Raw genomic sequence first — 19,653 nt, 5'->3', positions numbered from 1 at the left:
TACCTTTCACACCACATGTTCGATATTAAAGCTGTTTGCAGAAATAAATAAAGACGCACATTTGATAGTAATTAAGACCACACATTCGGGGGTGGGGGGACAGATACAGGATGTTCAGGAAAAATGGAAATGATATTAATAAGAACCTCAACCACTAAAATATGTTCTGTCATTGTGAAACAAATTTTACATGTTATAAAATACATTTAGCTAAATAAGGTGGACAGTCTGCTGCCAACATGTCAGAAAGTCATTCCAGCAGAGCAGGACGCAGACTGGAGGCTGGAGGTCTAGAAATGATGCAAAGCTAATGAAACACACAAGAGGTGGATTTCTTTTATTTATTTATTCTTACACAAAGTTTTTTTTTATTGTTGTCCCAATTTCTGTCAAGACGTCTTTATTTCCCACAACTCCTTGTCTGGTTAATAGCAGTGATTGTGTCTCTCTGCACCGCCCACCCAGATGGGGCACCCAGCAACTAGAAAGGAAAATTATTTTAACACTAAATACACTGCTAGTGCTACCAATCTCAGATTTATCTGTACAGATTTATTTTATAAATTAAAATATGTTACTAAATTACCGGCATCATTACTGTCATTTAGCCGACGTTTTTCTCCAAAGCGATTCACCACTCTAGGAATCGAACTTCAGTCTCCCAGAAGGGAGACGGATGCTCTACCAAATGAGATATCCAGCCGCATGCTCCGATACCTCTGGTGTGTTTTGCTTTCTGTCAATGTGATGACAGCATCTGCCACTATTCTGCCTTTTTGACACAAGTAATACCCATGCCGTGCCCACCAATTAAACATTTTTACCTTTGTCAACATGTTCCATCAGGATCTCTGTCACACACCTCGAAAAATTCCACTTCTTCCCTCTTCTTCCCTCCCGAGTCATCATGGGAATGAGGTGATGAATATGTATCATAGGCGTCCACCTGACCATTTATAGCCATAATGTGGGCGTGGAAAGGGGTTCCCAAATCACGTTACAGTTGATTCTGATGTCTAAACGGAAACAGGCGAAGGATGTGCGTGCGCAGCCTTTGATAAATCTTAAAGTTGAAGTGCACAGCATTTCCTTTTTGCACAGCTGACGCCACCTGTAGTTTGCTTTGCTACATACAGTTTGATAAAAGACCCCTGGTCAGGATGAGGGCTGAAAAAAAGTTGCTTTTTCTTGAATTATGTTTGTTGTTTTTTTAATTAACAAAGGGAGGGGATCATTGATTAATTAGCTGGTGTTATCCCGTCTAGGAGTGGTCAAGACACAACATGAACAAAGACCATCTTCTCCAGGCCACAAACCTTGTTCAGGTGTAAAAATATAAAAATTATTTTTACCAGAGACAAATGATCACAAGGTCTAAAAGGAGTTTGGTTTATTTCAAGATGGGCAAAAGCAACAATAACATAATAAATTAAACTATTTTGGCATGTAAGAGATAACCCATTAAAAATAATGTTTAATACAGTAACTGACCTTCATGGACTAATGAAAACAAGAGAAAAAGAGAATGGAAACAAACACTAGGTTACCCTTAGAAACTACTAGTTACCAGTTAATCAGGTTACAGTAAACACTGTATATGTTATAAACTGTGTGGTAGTTAGTAGAGGGAGATAAGTGAGTCCTCCGGCCTCCTCTCAGGTCTCTAAGACTGACCTGTAACTCAAAGGCCAATCCTAGGTGATCACACCTGACTATTCAGCTTTAGATATTGTTCTTAACATTTTCAGACTTGCTAACAATATCTTTTCTAATTCCTCATGTTGAATGAAATGAAGAGGAACTACCCCCCAGCTGTGTACAGCTAGGTTGTCCTTCTGGTCTGGATTGCATCACTTTTAATGGAATAGACCAATGTGTCGACCCCTGTCAGAACTACACCTCACTGAATGATGACTGGCGCTCAGTAAATAACACATACGTTTCATATTACTACTGGGACTATTATTATATTAACTGGCAAGGCTGGTATCGGCTGTTTCTCAATCAAAACAGTGCTCAAATCCCAGAGAGATGTATAGAAGCAAACCGATGTGGAGCTTATTATCCGATGTGGATAACAGGACCTCATCCCACACAGTCAGATGGTATAGTAAATCGGACTGTGTGTGCTACTGTGGGTAGTACCTGCTGTTATTTTACCCCACAGACCATCCAGGTCAAACTCTGCTCTGATTACTATGTCTACAAACTTAAGAGACCATCCTCCTACTACACGGCATATTGTGCAGGTATTGTTCAGTTTTCTATAGCTTGAATGGTTTCTAAATAATTAAATTTTCTTCTCATGAATATAAAAAGAACAGTACATTTTTTTTAGCATTAAAATAACTTTTATTTGCTTTTTACTGTTTTTAGAGCAAATTTTCCGACCAGCAGCACAAAATGAGACCAGTATCACTCTGCAGTGGAATAAAGTCAACAACAACGTTAGCTTTGTTCTCCAGTTTAATGGTACAGAGACAAACATCACTGCACCAGACGGAAATGGAACAGTAACTCACACAGTCTCATCTCTCACTGCTGGGACTAAATACACATTCACTCTCTTCTATGTGTCTGACAACGTCAGATACAGTAGAGTACAACTCACTGCTGTTACTGGTAAGATGTCTCACTTGATTCATGTAACATTCCTGGTGACTTTCCAAGTGTTTGTGTGTTAATTAAACTGAAGTCAGGAAGAAGTCGTCCTGATGCTGAGAAATAACTAAACTACTTTTTCATCCTGGACATCGAATGTTTAGCTTCACATGCTAGCAAACTGATATAAACACACTGGACGTTTTTGAATGTGTGCCGAGGCTGATTCAGCAAAGAAACACAAGAAGACATTATTGGAGGAAGAGAGGAAGAGAAAGAGAGAAAGGGACAAAACAGGCACAACATATGTGTGTTTTCTGATTCCATGTCTTAATACAGTAAAAACAAACATAGAATACAATATGCAACAGGCTTTTGTTGCTGTAGAGGGCTCACAGTACAGATAGGATATAAGATGGATGCTGGATTACCCGTTAATGGGGAGGCGCTTTACTAGGAACATTACAAAGGTTCTGCCTTTAAAGTATTTAAATTACACTAAAAACTTAATCACTAACATCGGTTTAGTCCACGTGAGTAGAAAGCAGCGTGAAGCGTGTTACAACTGTCCCTAAGTACATTGTCCATGACCTAGCTTGTCACACAGCTAACAAATAAAAGATTACCACAAAAAATGTGCTTGAAACACAGCTAAACAAACACAGTCTCCCCTACTATTAACACAGTAATTGTATGACACCAATAGTAAAATATTTTTTGCACAAATCAGTGTGATTTTTTGTTTTTATACTGCAAAATGTAGAAACACAGATTACATCAAAAGACTCAGTTTTCCTTTTCACAGCAAATCTTGCTCTTTTTTTGTGTATAACTGTGGTCAGTTTATATTATTCTTGTTATATGGAGGTCTCTAGTTTATTGAGTGTAGATCTCAGCAGTGTTATATCGTGTGAGAAGACATTCTTATATGTCCATAAAAAAGGACAAAAAAGTTTTCGGTGCTTCAGCAGTTTTTGTTTTTATCTTAACATATTTTGACTGTTTCCACTCAGGGCTTCTATTTTGAATATGTTTATTTTGGCTTTTTAATCAAACTTTTGATGGGTATTTGTGTCATTTAACCCTGCTCTCTTTTCTGCCTCAGCTCCTCTAAATGCTGCAAACTTCACATTATCAGGAAAATCTCAGACCAGTATCACTCTGCAGTGGAATAAAGTGAACAACAACATCAGCTTTGTTCTCAGTGTTAATGGCACAGAAATAAATATAAATCCACCAGTTGGACCAGTAACTTACACAGTCTCATTTCTCACTGCTGGAACTACATACACATTCACTCTCTTCTCTGTGTTTGAGAACATCAGGAGCAGTGGACTACAACTTACTGGTAAGATGATTCTCTTGACGTAAAGTTTAAGTAAAACATCTCAGGGTGGAAAAAAAAAAACACTTCAAATTATGTCAATATGTTTGGCAGTTAGAGGAAGTTTAGATGTTTCTTGAAGAAAAAAGAATTTATAGGAGAGGACTCTTAGAGTCCAGATAGCAGAGATTATGGAGAAGAGGTGGCAGATCGCTAAAAATAGAGAACAGAATTCTTGGTCATCAAGGATGCAGAGGACCTGGTCAGGATGAGGACTGAAAACAAGTTGTTCTTGTAGGAAGAATGACAGATAAAAGGAATGAGATTTTTTATTAATATTATTAACAAAGGGGGAGGGATCATTGATTAATTAGCTAGTGTTATCCCCGTCTAGGAGTGGCCAAGACACAACATGAACAAAGACCATCTTCTCCAGGCCACAAACTCTGTTCAGGTGTAACAATAGAAAAATTATTTTTACCAGAGACAAATGATCACAAGGTCTAAAAGGAGTTTGGTTTATTTCAAGATGGGCAAAAGCAACAATAACATAATAAATTGAACTATTTTGGCATGTAAGAGATAACCCATTAAAATAATGTTTAATACAGTAACTGACCTTCATGGACTAATGAAAACAAGAGAAAAAGAGAATGGAAACAAACACTAGATAACCCTTAGAAACTACTAGTTAACAGTTAATCAGGTTACAGTAAACACTGTATATGTTATAAACTGTGTGGTAGTTAGTAGAGGGAGATAAGTGAGTCCTCCGGCCTCCTCTCAGGTCTCTAAGACTGACCTGTAACTCAAAAGCCAATCCTAGGTGATCACACCTGTCTATTCAGCTTTAGATATTGTTCTTAACATTTTCAGTCTTGCTAACAATATCTTTTCTAATTCCTCATGTTGAATGAAATGAAGAGGAACTACCCCCCACCTGCGTACAGCTAGGTTGTCCTTCTGGCCAGGATTGCATCACTTTTAATGGAATACAGCAATGTGTCGACCCCTGTCAGAACTACACCTCACTGAATGATGACTGGCGCTCAGTAAATAACACATACGTTTCAAATTACTACTGGGACAGTTATTATATTAACTGGCAAGGCTGGTATCGGCTGTTTCTCAATCAAAACAGTGCTCAAATCCCAGAGAGATGTATAGAAGCAAACCGATGTGGAACTTATTATCCGATGTGGATAACAGCACCTCATCCCACACAGTCAGATTATGTAGTAAATCGGACTGTGTGTGCTACTGTTGGTAGTACCTGCTGTTATTTTACCCCACAGACCATCCAGGTCAAACTCTGCTCTGATTACTATGTCTACAAACTTCAGAGACCATCCTACTACGGCACGGCATATTGTGCAGGTATTGTTCAGTTTTCTATAGCTTGAATGCTTTCTAAATAATTCTTCTTTCTTCTCATGAATAGAAAGAGAACAATACATTTTTTTAGCATTAAAATACCTTTTTTTTTTTGCTTTTTACTGTTTTTAGAGCAAATGTTCCGACCAGCAGCACAAAATGAGACCAGTATCACTCTGCAGTGGAATAAAGTCAACAACAACGTTAGCTTTGTTCTCCAGTTTAATGGTACAGAGACAAACATCACTGCACCAGACGGAAATGGAACAGTAACTCACACAGTCTCATCTCTCACTGCTGGGACTAAATACACATTCACTCTCTTCTATGTGTCTGACAACGTCAGATACAATAGAGTACAACTCACCGCTGTTACTGGTAAGATGTCTGACTTGATTCATGTAACATTCCTGGTGACTTTCCAAGTGTTTGTGTGTTAATTAAACTGAAGTCAGGAAGAAGTCGTCCTGATGCTGAGAAATAACTAAACTACTTTTTCATCCTGGACATCGAATGTTTAGCTTCACATGCTAGCAAACTGATATGAACACACCGGACGTTTTTGAATGTGTGCCGAGGCTGATTCAGCAAAGAAACACAAGAAGACAAAACAGGCACAACATATGGGTGTTTTCTGATTCCATGTCTTAATACAGTAAAAACAAACATAGAGTACAATATGCAACAGGCTTTTGCTGCTGAAGAGAGCTCACAGTACAGATAGGATATAACATGGATGCTGGATTAGCCGTTAATGGGGAGGCGCTTCACTAGGAACATTGCAAAGGTTCTGTCTTTAAAGTATTTAAATTACACTAAAAACTTAATCACTAACATCGGTTTAGTCCACGTGAGTAGAAAGCAGCGTGAAGCGTGTTACAACTGTCCCTAAGTACATTGTCCATGACCTAGCTTGTCACACAGCTAACAAATAAAAGATTACCACAAAAAATGTGCTTGAAACACAGCTAAACAAACACAGTCTCCCCTACTATTAACACAGTAATTGTATGACACCAATAGTAAAATATTTTTTGAACAAATCAGTGTGATTTTTTGTTTTTATACTGCAAAATGTAGAAACACAGATTACATCAAAAGACTCAGTTTTCCTTTTTACAGCAAATCTTTCTCTTTTTTTTGTGTATAACTGTGGTCAGTTTATATTATTCTTGTTATATGGAGGTCTCTAGTTTATTGAGTGTAGATCTCAGCAGTGTTATATCGTGTGAGAAGACATTCTTATATGTCCATAAAAAAAGGACAAAAAAGTTTTCGGTGCTTCAGCAGTTTTTGTTTTTATCTTAACGTATTTTGACTGTTTCCACTCAGGGCTTCTGTTTTGAATATGTTTATTTTGGCTTTTTAATCAAACTTTTGATGGGTATTTGTGTCATTTAACCCTGCTCTCTTTTCTGCCTCAGCTCCTCTAAATGCTGCAAACTTCACATTATCAGGAAAATCTCAGACCAGTATCACTCTGCAGTGGAATAAAGTGAACAACAACATCAGCTTTGTTCTCAGTGTTAATGGCACAGAAATAAATATAAATCCACCAGTTGGACCAGTAACTTACACAGTCTCATTTCTCACTGCTGGAACTACATACACATTCACTCTCTTCTCTGTGTTTGAGAACATCAGGAGCAGTGGACTACAACTTACTGGTAAGATGATTCTCTTGACGTAAAGTTTAAGTAAAACATCTCAGGGTGAAAAAAAAAAACACTTCAAATTATGTCAATATGTTTGGCAGTTAGAGGAAGTTTAGATGTTTCTTGAAGAAAAAAGAATTTATAGGAGAGGACTCTTAGAGACCAGATAGCAGAGATTATGGAGAAGAGGTGGCAGATCGCTAAAAATAGAGAAGAGAATTCTTGGTCATCAAGGATACAGAGGACCTGGTCAGGATGAGGACTGAAAACAAGTTGTTCTTGTAGGAAGAATATTATCCCCGTCTAGGAGTGGACAAGACACAACATGAACAAAGACCATCTTCTCCAGGCCACAAACCTTGTTCAGGTGTAACAATATAGAAATTATTTTTACCAGAGACAAATGATCACAAGGTCTAAAAGGAGTTTGGTTTATGTCAAGATGGGCAAAAGCAACAATAACAAAATAAATTGAACTATTTTGGCATGTAAGAGATAACCCATTAAAATGATGTTAAATACAGTAACTGACCTTCATGAACTAATGAAAACAAGAGAAAAAGAGAATGGAAACAAACACTAGGTTACCCTTAAAAACTACTAGTTACCAGTTAATCAGGTTACAGTAAACACTGTATATGTTATAAACTGTGTGGTAGTTAGTAGAGGGAGATAAGTGAGTCCTCCAACCTCCTCTCAGGTCTCTAAGACTGACCTGTAACTCAAAAGCCAATTCTAGGTGATCACACCTGAGTATTCAGCTTTAGATATTGTTCTTAACATTTTCAGACTTGCTAACAATATCTTTTCTAATTCCTCATGTTGAATGAAATGAAGAGGAACTACCCCCACCTGCGTACAGCTAGGTTGTCCTTCTGGCCAGGATTGCATCACTTTTAATGGAATACAGCAATGTGTCGACCCCTGTCAGAACTACACCTCACTGAATGATGACTGGCGCTCAGTAAATAACACATACGTTTCAAATTACTACTGGGACAGTTATTATATTAACTGGCAAGGCTGGTATCGGCTGTTTCTCAATCAAAACAGTGCTCAAATCCCAGAGAGATGTATAGAAGCAAACCGATGTGGAACTTATTATCCGATGTGGATAACAGGACCTCATCCCACACAGTCAGATTATGTAGTAAATCGGACTGTGTGTGCTACTGTGGGTAGTACCTGCTGTTATTTTACCCCACAGACCATCCAGGTCAAACTCTGCTCTGATTACTATGTCTACAAACTTCAGAGACCATCCTACTACGGCACGGCATATTGTGCAGGTATTGTTCAGTTTTCTATAGCTTGAATGCTTTCTAAATAATTCTTCTTTCTTCTCATGAATAGAAAGAGAACAATACATTTTTTTAGCATTAAAATACCTTTTTTTTTTTGCTTTTTACTGTTTTTAGAGCTAATGTTCCGACCAGCAGCACAAAATGAGACCAGTATCACTCTGCAGTGGAATAAAGTCAACAACAATGTTAGCTTTGTTCTCCAGTTTAATGGTACAGAGACAAACATCACTGCACCAGACGGAAATGGAACAGTAACTCACACAGTCTCATCTCTCACTGCTGGGACTAAATACACATTCACTCTCTTCTATGTGTCTGACAACGTCAGATACAGTAGAGTAAAACTTACAGCTGTTACTGGTAAGATGTCTCACTTGATCCATATAACATTCCTGGTGACTTTCCAAGTGTTTGTGTGATAATTTAACTGAAATCAGAGAGACTGTTAATTCCAAATGTACATCAGCTGTGGTTTCCAAGCAGCAGACAAAAGTGTTGGATGTTTTTAAGTGTAACTTTCCCTTCAGATTGTGTCTTTAACAACTGGAAAGGAAAATATAAGTAGGGGAGACCGGGGACAGTTGTAACAATTTTGACATTTCTGTCTTTTTCTTCGAAATCTTTTAACCCAGTGTGTTCAAAAGGCTATGCAAACTAGCTTTAAGTGACTGCTGATAAATGACTTTGAAATTGCCTGTGCAGCCCAAACAGAAAATGGACAGCTTGATCTCAAACATAAGGAATGAAATGTTACAACTGACCCAATAGTCAGGGTCTTGCCTTGGGGTGAAATGTAACATTATGAAATAAGGAGCATGGTAATGACTTAAGATACTGAAAGCTTTTTATTTAAAACTTTTAAACAAAAATGTTGTGGTCCCACAGCATAGAAGTTAAAGATGAACGGCGTAAATTTTAAACCAGTTTCTGAAAGTTGTCGTTGCCCAGAAGTCGTCCCGAGGCGGAGAAATAACTAAACTACTTTTTCATCCTGGACATCAAATGTTTTGCTTCACACGCTAGCAAACTGATATAAACACACCGGACATTTTTGAATGTGTGCCGGGGATGATTCAGCAAAGAAACACAAGAAGACATTATTGGAGGAAGAGAGGAAGAGAAAGAGAGAAAGGGACAAAACAGGCACAACATATGTGTGTTTTCTGATTCCATGTCTTAATACAGTAAAAACAAACAGAATACAACATGCAACAGGCTTTTGTTGCTGAAGAGAGCTCACAGTACAGATAGGATATAAGATGGATGCTGGATTAGCCGTTAATGGGGAGGCGCCTCACTAGGAACATTGCAAAAGTTCTGTCTTTAAAGTATCTAAACTACACTAAAATCTTAATAACTAACATCGGTTTGGTCCACGTGAGTAGATTGTAGTGTGAAGCGTGTTACAACTGTCCCTAAGTACATTGTCCATGACCTAGCTCTTCATTTAGCTAACAACTACAACATTAACACAAATAACGTGCTTGAAACACTGTTAAATAGAGACAGTCTCCCCTACTATTAACACAGTAACTGTATGACACCAATAGTAAAATATTTTTTGCACAAATCAGTGTGATTTTTTGTTTTTATACTGCAAAATGTAGAAACACAGATTACATTTCAGAATCAGAATCAGAAATACTTTATTAACCCCTTTGGAAATCCTCAGGGAAATTTGTGTTTCCAGTACAACCCGTCCAAGACTAGACAGTAACAACATATGACACAAACAGGATCAGGCATACTGAGGCAGCAGCCGTTTCTACAGCGCTCCTTTGTCTTAGATATAGGAGAAAGATAACATTAGGGGAATAAAGACTCAGTCTTCCTTTTTAGAGCAAATCATCCTCTTTTTTTTTTTTTTTTTTTTGTATAACTGTGGTCAGTTTATATTATTCTTGTTATATGGAGGTCTCTAGTTTATTGAGTGTAGATCTCAGCAGTGTTACATTGTGTGAGAAGACATTCTTATATGTCCATAAAAAAAGGACAAAAAAGTTTTAGATGCTTCAGCAGTTTTTGTTTTTATCTTAACATATTTTGACTGTTTCCACTCAGGGCTTCTGTTTTGAATATGTTCGTTTTGGCTTTTTAATTAAACTTTTGATGGGTATTTGTGTCATTTAACCCTGCTCTCTTTTCTGCCTCAGCTCCTCTAAATGCTGCAAACTTCACATCATCAGGAAAAAATCCGAACAGTATCACTCTGCAGTGGAATAAAGTGAACAACAACATCAGCTTTGTTCTCAGTGTTAATGGCACAGAAACAAATATAAATCCACCAGTTGGACCAGTAACTTACACAGTCTCATTTCTCACTGCTGGGACTACATACACATTCACTCTCTTCTCTGTGTTTGAGAACATCAGAAGCAGTGGACTACAGCTTACTGGTAAGATGATTCTCTTGACTTAAAATTGTACTAATATATCTCAGGGTGAAAAAAAATAGGTCATGAAATTATGTCAATATGTTTGGCAGTTAGAGGAAGTACAGATGTGTCTTGAAGATAAAGAAAAAATAGGAGAGGGCTCTTCCACCAGAAATATACCGGTGGCGTGTGCGTCAAGTTATGGCTGCGCTGTTAAGACCTTCTCTTTAACCAGGGGTGACGGAGTCGATAACAAACAAGCCAGACCAACAAGATGATATACAACAATAATTTATTAAACAAACCTCGGGTTCAAACAAAGAAATAAACACAATAACTAACAAAAGGTGTCCTATTACAGGTAATGAATCATGTCTGGAGAATTCAAAAGAATATTTAACAAAAGGTGTCCTTAATTAGGAAACAATTACAAGTACAATTAACTCTATGAAGGGAAATAATCCACTTCTTCTAAACAACAACTTCTATCTGTATAAATACAAACACAAAATAAATACAAATTAACCTTATCAATTTCCACAAAACGCCTCATAATGAGAACGTAACTTAAATTATCTATAAAACCAAGTATACAAACATGACTCCTAATTAGTGAACCAAAATCTCATAAACCAAACTCAGAACCAGTACTCAAAGGTGAGAGTGTCTCTTGTCTTCAATCAAACACAATCGTGTACACTAACAAACAGGGAATTTAAAAGGCTTACAAACCACCAGGGTCAACTACAACTATATAGCACACTACATAGTGCATTCATTCTCTTGGCGATTCGGACATGAAGCTCCCTATTTTTTCCTCGCTGCAGACCATGTGACTATGAGCCGTCACCATGGCGACCACAACACTCTACAAGATGTCATTCCAAATCCAATCCAAAGTTGTGTGTGAATATTTTTATTTTGCTTATAGGTCATTTTGCGCTGCTCAATTTTTTTCGCCTCCTTGCGCCATGTTAAGCTTCTGCCCGCAATGCATTGTGGTCTATATTGACCCGTCTAGTGACCATCGATGCTCACTACTTTTCAAGATGCATTGTGGGTAATTTTGAGTGGACTATTTTTTTCTCTGTGGACATTTGGACACTCCTATAAATTGGCGTGAGCCCTATATAGGGCACTATGTAGAGAATAGGGTGCACATGCCAAATACAATCAACTTTATAATTTTAGGATTTATGAAAACCAAACTTGAAAATGTTCCTGCCTCCATGCAAACTCTGACCTAGGTGTACGCACAGAATATGGAAAAACAGGAAACTGCAACACCAACGGTACAGAATAAAATCAAGGAAATGAAATGTGAGACATTTTTGCATAATCCGCTATTACCTTTCACACCACATGTTCGATATTAAAGCTGTTTGCAGAAATAAATAAAGACGCACATTTGATAGTAATTAAGACCACACATTCGGGGGTGGGGGGACAGATACAGGATGTTCAGGAAAAATGGAAATGATATTAATAAGAACCTCAACCACTAAAATATGTTCTGTCATTGTGAAACAAATTTTACATGTTATAAAATACATTTAGCTAAATAAGGTGGACAGTCTGCTGCCAACATGTCAGAAAGTCATTCCAGCAGAGCAGGACGCAGACTGGAGGCTGGAGGTCTAGAAATGATGCAAAGCTAATGAAACACACAAGAGGTGGATTTCTTTTATTTATTTATTCTTACACAAAGTTTTTTTTTATTGTTGTCCCAATTTCTGTCAAGACGTCTTTATTTCCCACAACTCCTTGTCTGGTTAATAGCAGTGATTGTGTCTCTCTGCACCGCCCACCCAGATGGAGCACCCAGCAACTAGAAAGGAAAATTATTTTAACACTAAATACACTGCTAGTGCTACCAATCTCAGATTTATCTGTACAGATTTATTTTATAAATTAAAATATGTTACTAAATTACCGGCATCATTACTGTCATTTAGCCGACGTTTTTCTCCAAAGCGATTCACCACTCTAGGAATCGAACTTCAGTCTCCCAGAAGGGAGACGGATGCTCTACCAAATGAGATATCCAGCCGCATGCTCCGATACCTCTGATGTGTTTTGCTTTCTGTCAATGTGATGACAGCATCTGCCACTATTCTGCCTTTTTGACACAAGTAATACCCATGCCGTGCCCACCAATTAAACATTTTTACCTTTGTCAACATGTTCCATCAGGATCTCTGTCACACACCTCGAAAAATTCCACTTCTTCCCTCTTCTTCCCTCCCGAGTCATCATGGGAATGAGGTGATGAATATGTATCATAGGCGTCCACCTGACCATTTATAGCCATAATGTGGGCGTGGAAAGGGGTTCCCAAATCACGTTACAGTTGATTCTGATGTCTAAACGGAAACAGGCGTAGGATGTGCGTGCGCAGCCTTTGATAAATCTTAAAGTTGAAGTGCACAGCATTTCCTTTTTGCACAGCTGACGCCACCTGTAGTTTGCTTTGCTACATACAGTTTGATAAAAGACCCCTGGTCAGAATGAGGGCTGAAAAAAAGTTGCTTTTTCTTGAATTATGTTTGTTGTTTTTTTAATTAACAAAGGGAGGGGATCATTGATTAATTAGCTGGTGTTATCCCGTCTAGGAGTGGTCAAGACACAACATGAACAAAGACCATCTTCTCCAGGCCACAAACCTTGTTCAGGTGTAAAAATATAAAAATTATTTTTACCAGAGACAAATGATCACAAGGTCTAAAAGGAGTTTGGTTTATTTCAAGATGGGCAAAAGCAACAATAACATAATAAATTAAACTATTTTGGCATGTAAGAGATAACCCATTAAAAATAATGTTTAATACAGTAACTGACCTTCATGGACTAATGAAAACAAGAGAAAAAGAGAATGCAAACAAACACTAGGTTACCCTTAGAAACTACTAGTTAACAGTTAATCAGGTTACAGTAAACACTGTATATGTTATAAACTGTGTGGTAGTTAGTAGAGGGAGATAAGTGAGTCCTCCGGCCTCCTCTCAGGTCTCTAAGCCTGACCTGTAACTCAAAGGCCAATCCTAGGTGATCACACCTGACTATTCAGCTTTAGATATTGTTCTTAACATTTTCAGACTTGCTAACAATATCTTTTCTAATTCCTCATGTTGAATGAAATGAAGAGGAACTACCCCCCAGCTGTGTACAGCTAGGTTGTCCTTCTGGTCTGGATTGCATCACTTTTAATGGAATAGACCAATGTGTCGACCCCTGTCAGAACTACACCTCACTGAATGATGACTGGCGCTCAGTAAATAACACATACGTTTCATATTACTACTGGGACTATTATTATATTAACTGGCAAGGCTGGTATCGGCTGTTTCTCAATCAAAACAGTGCTCAAATCCCAGAGAGATGTATAGAAGCAAACCGATGTGGAGCTTATTATCCGATGTGGATAACAGGACCTCATCCCACACAGTCAGATGGTATAGTAAATCGGACTGTGTGTGCTACTGTGGGTAGTACCTGCTGTTATTTTACCCCACACACCATCCAGGTCAAACTCTGCTCTGATTACTATGTCTACAAACTTAAGAGACCATCCTCCTACTACACGGCATATTGTGCAGGTATTGTTCAGTTTTCTATAGCTTGAATGGTTTCTAAATAATTAAATTTTCTTCTCATGAATATAAAAAGAACAGTACATTTTTTTTAGCATTAAAATAACTTTTATTTGCTTTTTACTGTTTTTAGAGCAAATTTTCCGACCAGCAGCACAAAATGAGACCAGTATCACTCTGCAGTGGAATAAAGTCAACAACAACGTTAGCTTTGTTCTCCAGTTTAATGGTACAGAGACAAACATCACTGCACCAGACGGAAATGGAACAGTAACTCACACAGTCTCATCTCTCACTGCTGGGACTAAATACACATTCACTCTCTTCTATGTGTCTGACAACGTCAGATACAGTAGAGTACAACTCACTGCTGTTACTGGTAAGATGTCTCACTTGATTCATGTAACATTCCTGGTGACTTTCCAAGTGTTTGTGTGTTAATTAAACTGAAGTCAGGAAGAAGTCGTCCTGATGCTGAGAAATAACTAAACTACTTTTTCATCCTGGACATCGAATGTTTAGCTTCACATGCTAGCAAACTGATATAAACACACCGGACGTTTTTGAATGTGTGCCGAGGCTGATTCAGCAAAGAAACACAAGAAGACATTATTGGAGGAAGAGAGGAATAGAAAGAGAGAAAAGGACAAAACAGGCACAACATATGTGTGTTTTCTGTCTCCATGTCTTAATACAGTAAAAACAAACATAGAATACAATATGCAACAGGCTTTTGTTGCTGTAGAGGGCTCACAGTACAGATAGGATATAAGATGGATGCTGGATTACCCGTTAATGGGGAGGCGCTTTACTAGGAACATTACAAAGGTTCTGCCTTTAAAGTATTTAAATTACACTAAAAACTTAATCACTAACATCGGTTTAGTCCACGTGAGTAGAAAGCAGCGTGAAGCGTGTTACAACTGTCCCTAAGTACATTGTCCATGACCTAGCTTGTCACACAGCTAACAAATAAAAGATTACCACAAAAAATGTGCTTGAAACACAGCTAAACAAACACAGTCTCCCCTACTATTAACACAGTAATTGTATGACACCAATAGTAAAATATTTTTTGCACAAATCAGTGTGATTTTTTGTTTTTATACTGCAAAATGTAGAAACACAGATTACATCAAAAGACTCAGTTTTCCTTTTCACAGCAAATCTTGCTCTTTTTTTGTGTATAACTGTGGTCAGTTTATATTATTCTTGTTACATGGAGGTCTCTAGTTTATTGAGTGTAGATCTCAGCAGTGTTATATCGTGTGAGAAGACATTCTTATATGTCCATAAAAAAAGGACAAAAAAGTTTTCGGTGCTTCAGCAGTTTTTGTTTTTATCTTAACGTATTTTGACTGTTTCCACTCAGGGCTTCTGTTTTGAATATGTTTATTTTGGCTTTTTAATCAAATTTTTGATGGGTATTTGTGTCATTTAACCCTGCTCTCTTTTCTGCCTCAGCTCCTCTAAATGCTGCAAACTTCACATTATCAGGAAAATCTCAGACCAGTATCACTCTGCAGTGGAATAAAGTGAACAACAACATCAGCTTTGTTCTCAGTGTTAATGGCACAGAAATAAATATAAATCCACCAGTTGGACCAGTAACTTACACAGTCTCATTTCTCACTGCTGGAACTACATACACATTCACTCTCTTCTCTGTGTTTGAGAACATCAGGAGCAGTGGACTACAACTTACTGGTAAGATGATTCTCTTGACGTAAAGTTTAAGTAAAACATCTCAGGGTGGAAAAAAAAAAAACACTTCAAATTATGTCAATATGTTTGGCAGTTAGAGGAAGTTTAGATGTTTCTTGAAGAAAAAAGAATTTATAGGAGAGGACTCTTAGAGTCCAGATAGCAGAGATTATGGAGAAGAGGTGGCAGATCGCTAAAAATAGAGAACAGAATTCTTGGTCATCAAGGATGCAGAGGACCTGGTCAGGATGAGGACTGAAAACAAGTTGTTCTTGTAGGAAGAATGACAGATAAAAGGAATGAGATTTTTTATTAATATTATTAACAAAGGGGGAGGGATCATTGATTAATTAGCTAGTGTTATCCCCGTCTAGGAGTGGCCAAGACACAACATGAACAAAGACCATCTTCTCCAGGCCACAAACTCTGTTCAGGTGTAACAATAGAAAAATTATTTTTACCAGAGACAAATGATCACAAGGTCTAAAAGGAGTTTGGTTTATTTCAAGATGGGCAAAAGCAACAATAACATAATAAATTGAACTATTTTGGCATGTAAGAGATAACCCATTAAAATAATGTTTAATACAGTAACTGACCTTCATGGACTAATGAAAACAAGAGAAAAAGAGAATGGAAACAAACACTAGGTTACCCTTAGAAACTACTAGTTAACAGTTAATCAGGTTACAGTAAACACTGTATATGTTATAAACTGTGTGGTAGTTAGTAGAGGGAGATAAGTGAGTCCTCCGGTCTCCTCTCAGGTCTCTAAGACTGACCTGTAACTCAAAAGCCAATCCTAGGTGATCACACCTGTCTATTCAGCTTTAGATATTGTTCTTAACATTTTCAGTCTTGCTAACAATATCTTTTCTAATTCCTCATGTTGAATGAAATGAAGAGGAACTACCCCCCACCTGCGTACAGCTAGGTTGTCCTTCTGGCCAGGATTGCATCACTTTTAATGGAATACAGCAATGTGTCGACCCCTGTCAGAACTACACCTCACTGAATGATGACTGGCGCTCAGTAAATAACACATACGTTTCAAATTACTACTGGGACAGTTATTATATTAACTGGCAAGGCTGGTATCGGCTGTTTCTCAATCAAAACAGTGCTCAAATCCCAGAGAGATGTATAGAAGCAAACCGATGTGGAACTTATTATCCGATGTGGATAACAGCACCTCATCCCACACAGTCAGATTATGTAGTAAATCGGACTGTGTGTGCTACTGTGGGTAGTACCTGCTGTTATTTTACCCCACAGACCATCCAGGTCAAACTCTGCTCTGATTACTATGTCTACAAACTTCAGAGACCATCCTACTACGGCACGGCATATTGTGCAGGTATTGTTCAGTTTTCTATAGCTTGAATGCTTTCTAAATAATTCTTCTTTCTTCTCATGAATAGAAAGAGAACAATACATTTTTTTAGCATTAAAATACCTTTTTTTTTTTGCTTTTTACTGTTTTTAGAGCAAATGTTCCGACCAGCAGCACAAAATGAGACCAGTATCACTCTGCAGTGGAATAAAGTCAACAACAACGTTAGCTTTGTTCTCCAGTTTAATGGTACAGAGACAAACATCACTGCACCAGACGGAAATGGAACAGTAACTCACACAGTCTCATCTCTCACTGCTGGGACTAAATACACATTCACTCTCTTCTATGTGTCTGACAACGTCAGATACAGTAGAGTAAAACTTACAGCTGTTACTGGTAAGATGTCTCACTTGATTCATGTAACATTCCTGGTGACTTTCCAAGTGTTTGTGTGTTAATTAAACTGAAGTCAGGAAGAAGTCGTCCTGATGCTGAGAAATAACTAAACTACTTTTTCATCCTGGACATCGAATGTTTAGCTTCACATGCTAGCAAACTGATATGAACACACCGGACGTTTTTGAATGTGTGCCGAGGCTGATTCAGCAAAGAAACACAAGAAGACAAAACAGGCACAACATATGGGTGTTTTCTGATTCCATGTCTTAATACAGTAAAAACAAACATAGAGTACAATATGCAACAGGCTTTTGCTGCTGTAGAGGGCTCACAGTACAGATAGGATATAAGATGGATGCTGGATTAGCCGTTAATGGGGAGGCGCTTCACTAGGAACATTGCAAAGGTTCTGTCTTTAAAGTATTTAAATTACACTAAAAACTTAATCACTAACATCGGTTTAGTCCACGTGAGTAGAAAGCAGCGTGAAGCGTGTTACAACTGTCCCTAAGTACATTGTCCATGACCTAGCTTGTCATACAGCTAACAAATAAAAAATTACCACAAAAAATGTGCTTGAAACACAGCTAAACAAACACAGTCTCCCCTACTATTAACACAGTAATTGTATGACACCAATAGTAAAATATTTTTTGAACAAATCAGTGTGATTTTTTGTTTTTATACTGCAAAATGTAGAAACACAGATTACATCAAAAGACTCAGTTTCCTTTTTACAGCAAATCTTTCTCTTTTTTTTGTGTATAACTGTGGTCAGTTTATATTATTCTTGTTATATGGAGGTCTCTAGTTTATTGAGTGTAGATCTCAGCAGTGTTATATCGTGTGAGAAGACATTCTTATATGTCCATAAAAAAGGACAAAAAAGTTTTCGGTGCTTCAGCAGTTTTTGTTTTTATCTTAACGTATTTTGACTGTTTCCACTCAGGGCTTCTGTTTTGAATATGTTTATTTTGGCTTTTTAATCAAATTTTTGATGGGTATTTGTGTCATTTAACCCTGCTCTCTTTTCTGCCTCAGCTCCTCTAAATGCTGCAAACTTCACATTATCAGGAAAATCTCAGACCAGTATCACTCTGCAGTGGAATAAAGTGAACAACAACATCAGCTTTGTTCTCAGTGTTAATGGCACAGAAATAAATATAAATCCACCAGTTGGACCAGTAACTTACACAGTCTCATTTCTCACTGCTGGAACTACATACACATTCACTCTCTTCTCTGTGTTTGAGAACATCAGGAGCAGTGGACTACAACTTACTGGTAAGATGATTCTCTTGACGTAAAGTTTAAGTAAAACATCTCAGGGTGAAAAAAAAAAACACTTCAAATTATGTCAATATGTTTGGCAGTTAGAGGAAGTTTAGATGTTTCTTGAAGAAAAAAGAATTTACAGGAGAGGACTCTTAGAGTCCAGATAGCAGAGATTATGGAGAAGAGGTGGCAGATCGCTAAAAATAGAGAAGAGAATTCTTGGTCATCAAGGATACAGAGGACCTGGTCAGGATGAGGACTGAAAACAAGTTGTTCTTGTAGGAAGAATATTATCCCCGTCTAGGAGTGGACAAGACACAACATGAACAAAGACCATCTTCTCCAGGCCACAAACCTTGTTCAGGTGTAACAATATAGAAATTATTTTTACCAGAGACAAATGATCACAAGGTCTAAAAGGAGTTTGGTTTATGTCAAGATGGGCAAAAGCAACAATAACAAAATAAATTGAACTATTTTGGCATGTAAGAGATAACCCATTAAAATGATGTTAAATACAGTAACTGACCTTCATGAACTAATGAAAACAAGAGAAAAAGAGAATGGAAACAAACACTAGGTTACCCTTAAAAACTACTAGTTACCAGTTAATCAGGTTACAGTAAACACTGTATATGTTATAAACTGTGTGGTAGTTAGTAGAGGGAGATAAGTGAGTCCTCCAACCTCCTCTCAGGTCTCTAAGACTGACCTGT

At 37.7% G+C, this 19,653-nt stretch overlaps 1 protein-coding gene across 24 annotated transcripts in view; it reads left to right on the top strand.

Moving 5' to 3' along the window:
• LOC121639643 overlaps positions 1–19,653 on the top strand; it is a 68,375-nt gene that overhangs the window by 25,044 nt on the left and 23,678 nt on the right. For 14 of the 24 annotated variants that reach the window (XM_041985013.1, XM_041985025.1, XM_041985022.1 and 11 more), the window contains 12 exons: positions 1,797–2,249; positions 2,377–2,622; positions 3,707–3,949; positions 4,850–5,302; positions 5,432–5,677; positions 6,724–6,966; positions 13,777–14,229; positions 14,357–14,602; positions 15,688–15,930; positions 16,832–17,284; positions 17,414–17,659; positions 18,704–18,946. In XM_041985013.1, the coding sequence (XP_041840947.1) occupies positions 1,797–2,249; positions 2,377–2,622; positions 3,707–3,949; positions 4,850–5,302; positions 5,432–5,677; positions 6,724–6,966; positions 13,777–14,229; positions 14,357–14,602; positions 15,688–15,930; positions 16,832–17,284; positions 17,414–17,659; positions 18,704–18,946 (3,768 nt within the window). The remainder of the gene's footprint in view (positions 1–1,796; positions 2,250–2,376; positions 2,623–3,706; positions 3,950–4,849; positions 5,303–5,431; positions 5,678–6,723; positions 6,967–13,776; positions 14,230–14,356; positions 14,603–15,687; positions 15,931–16,831; positions 17,285–17,413; positions 17,660–18,703; positions 18,947–19,653) is intronic. The other 10 variants (XM_041985010.1, XM_041985005.1, XM_041985009.1 and 7 more) reach the window with 10 other exon arrangements.

Source organism: Melanotaenia boesemani, chromosome 5 (assembly GCF_017639745.1).
Source record: "Melanotaenia boesemani isolate fMelBoe1 chromosome 5, fMelBoe1.pri, whole genome shotgun sequence".
NCBI classification, from domain to species: domain Eukaryota; kingdom Metazoa; phylum Chordata; class Actinopteri; order Atheriniformes; family Melanotaeniidae; genus Melanotaenia; species Melanotaenia boesemani.
The sequence above is the reverse complement of the archived record's forward strand: the minus strand, read 5'-3'. Positions and strand labels throughout refer to the sequence as shown.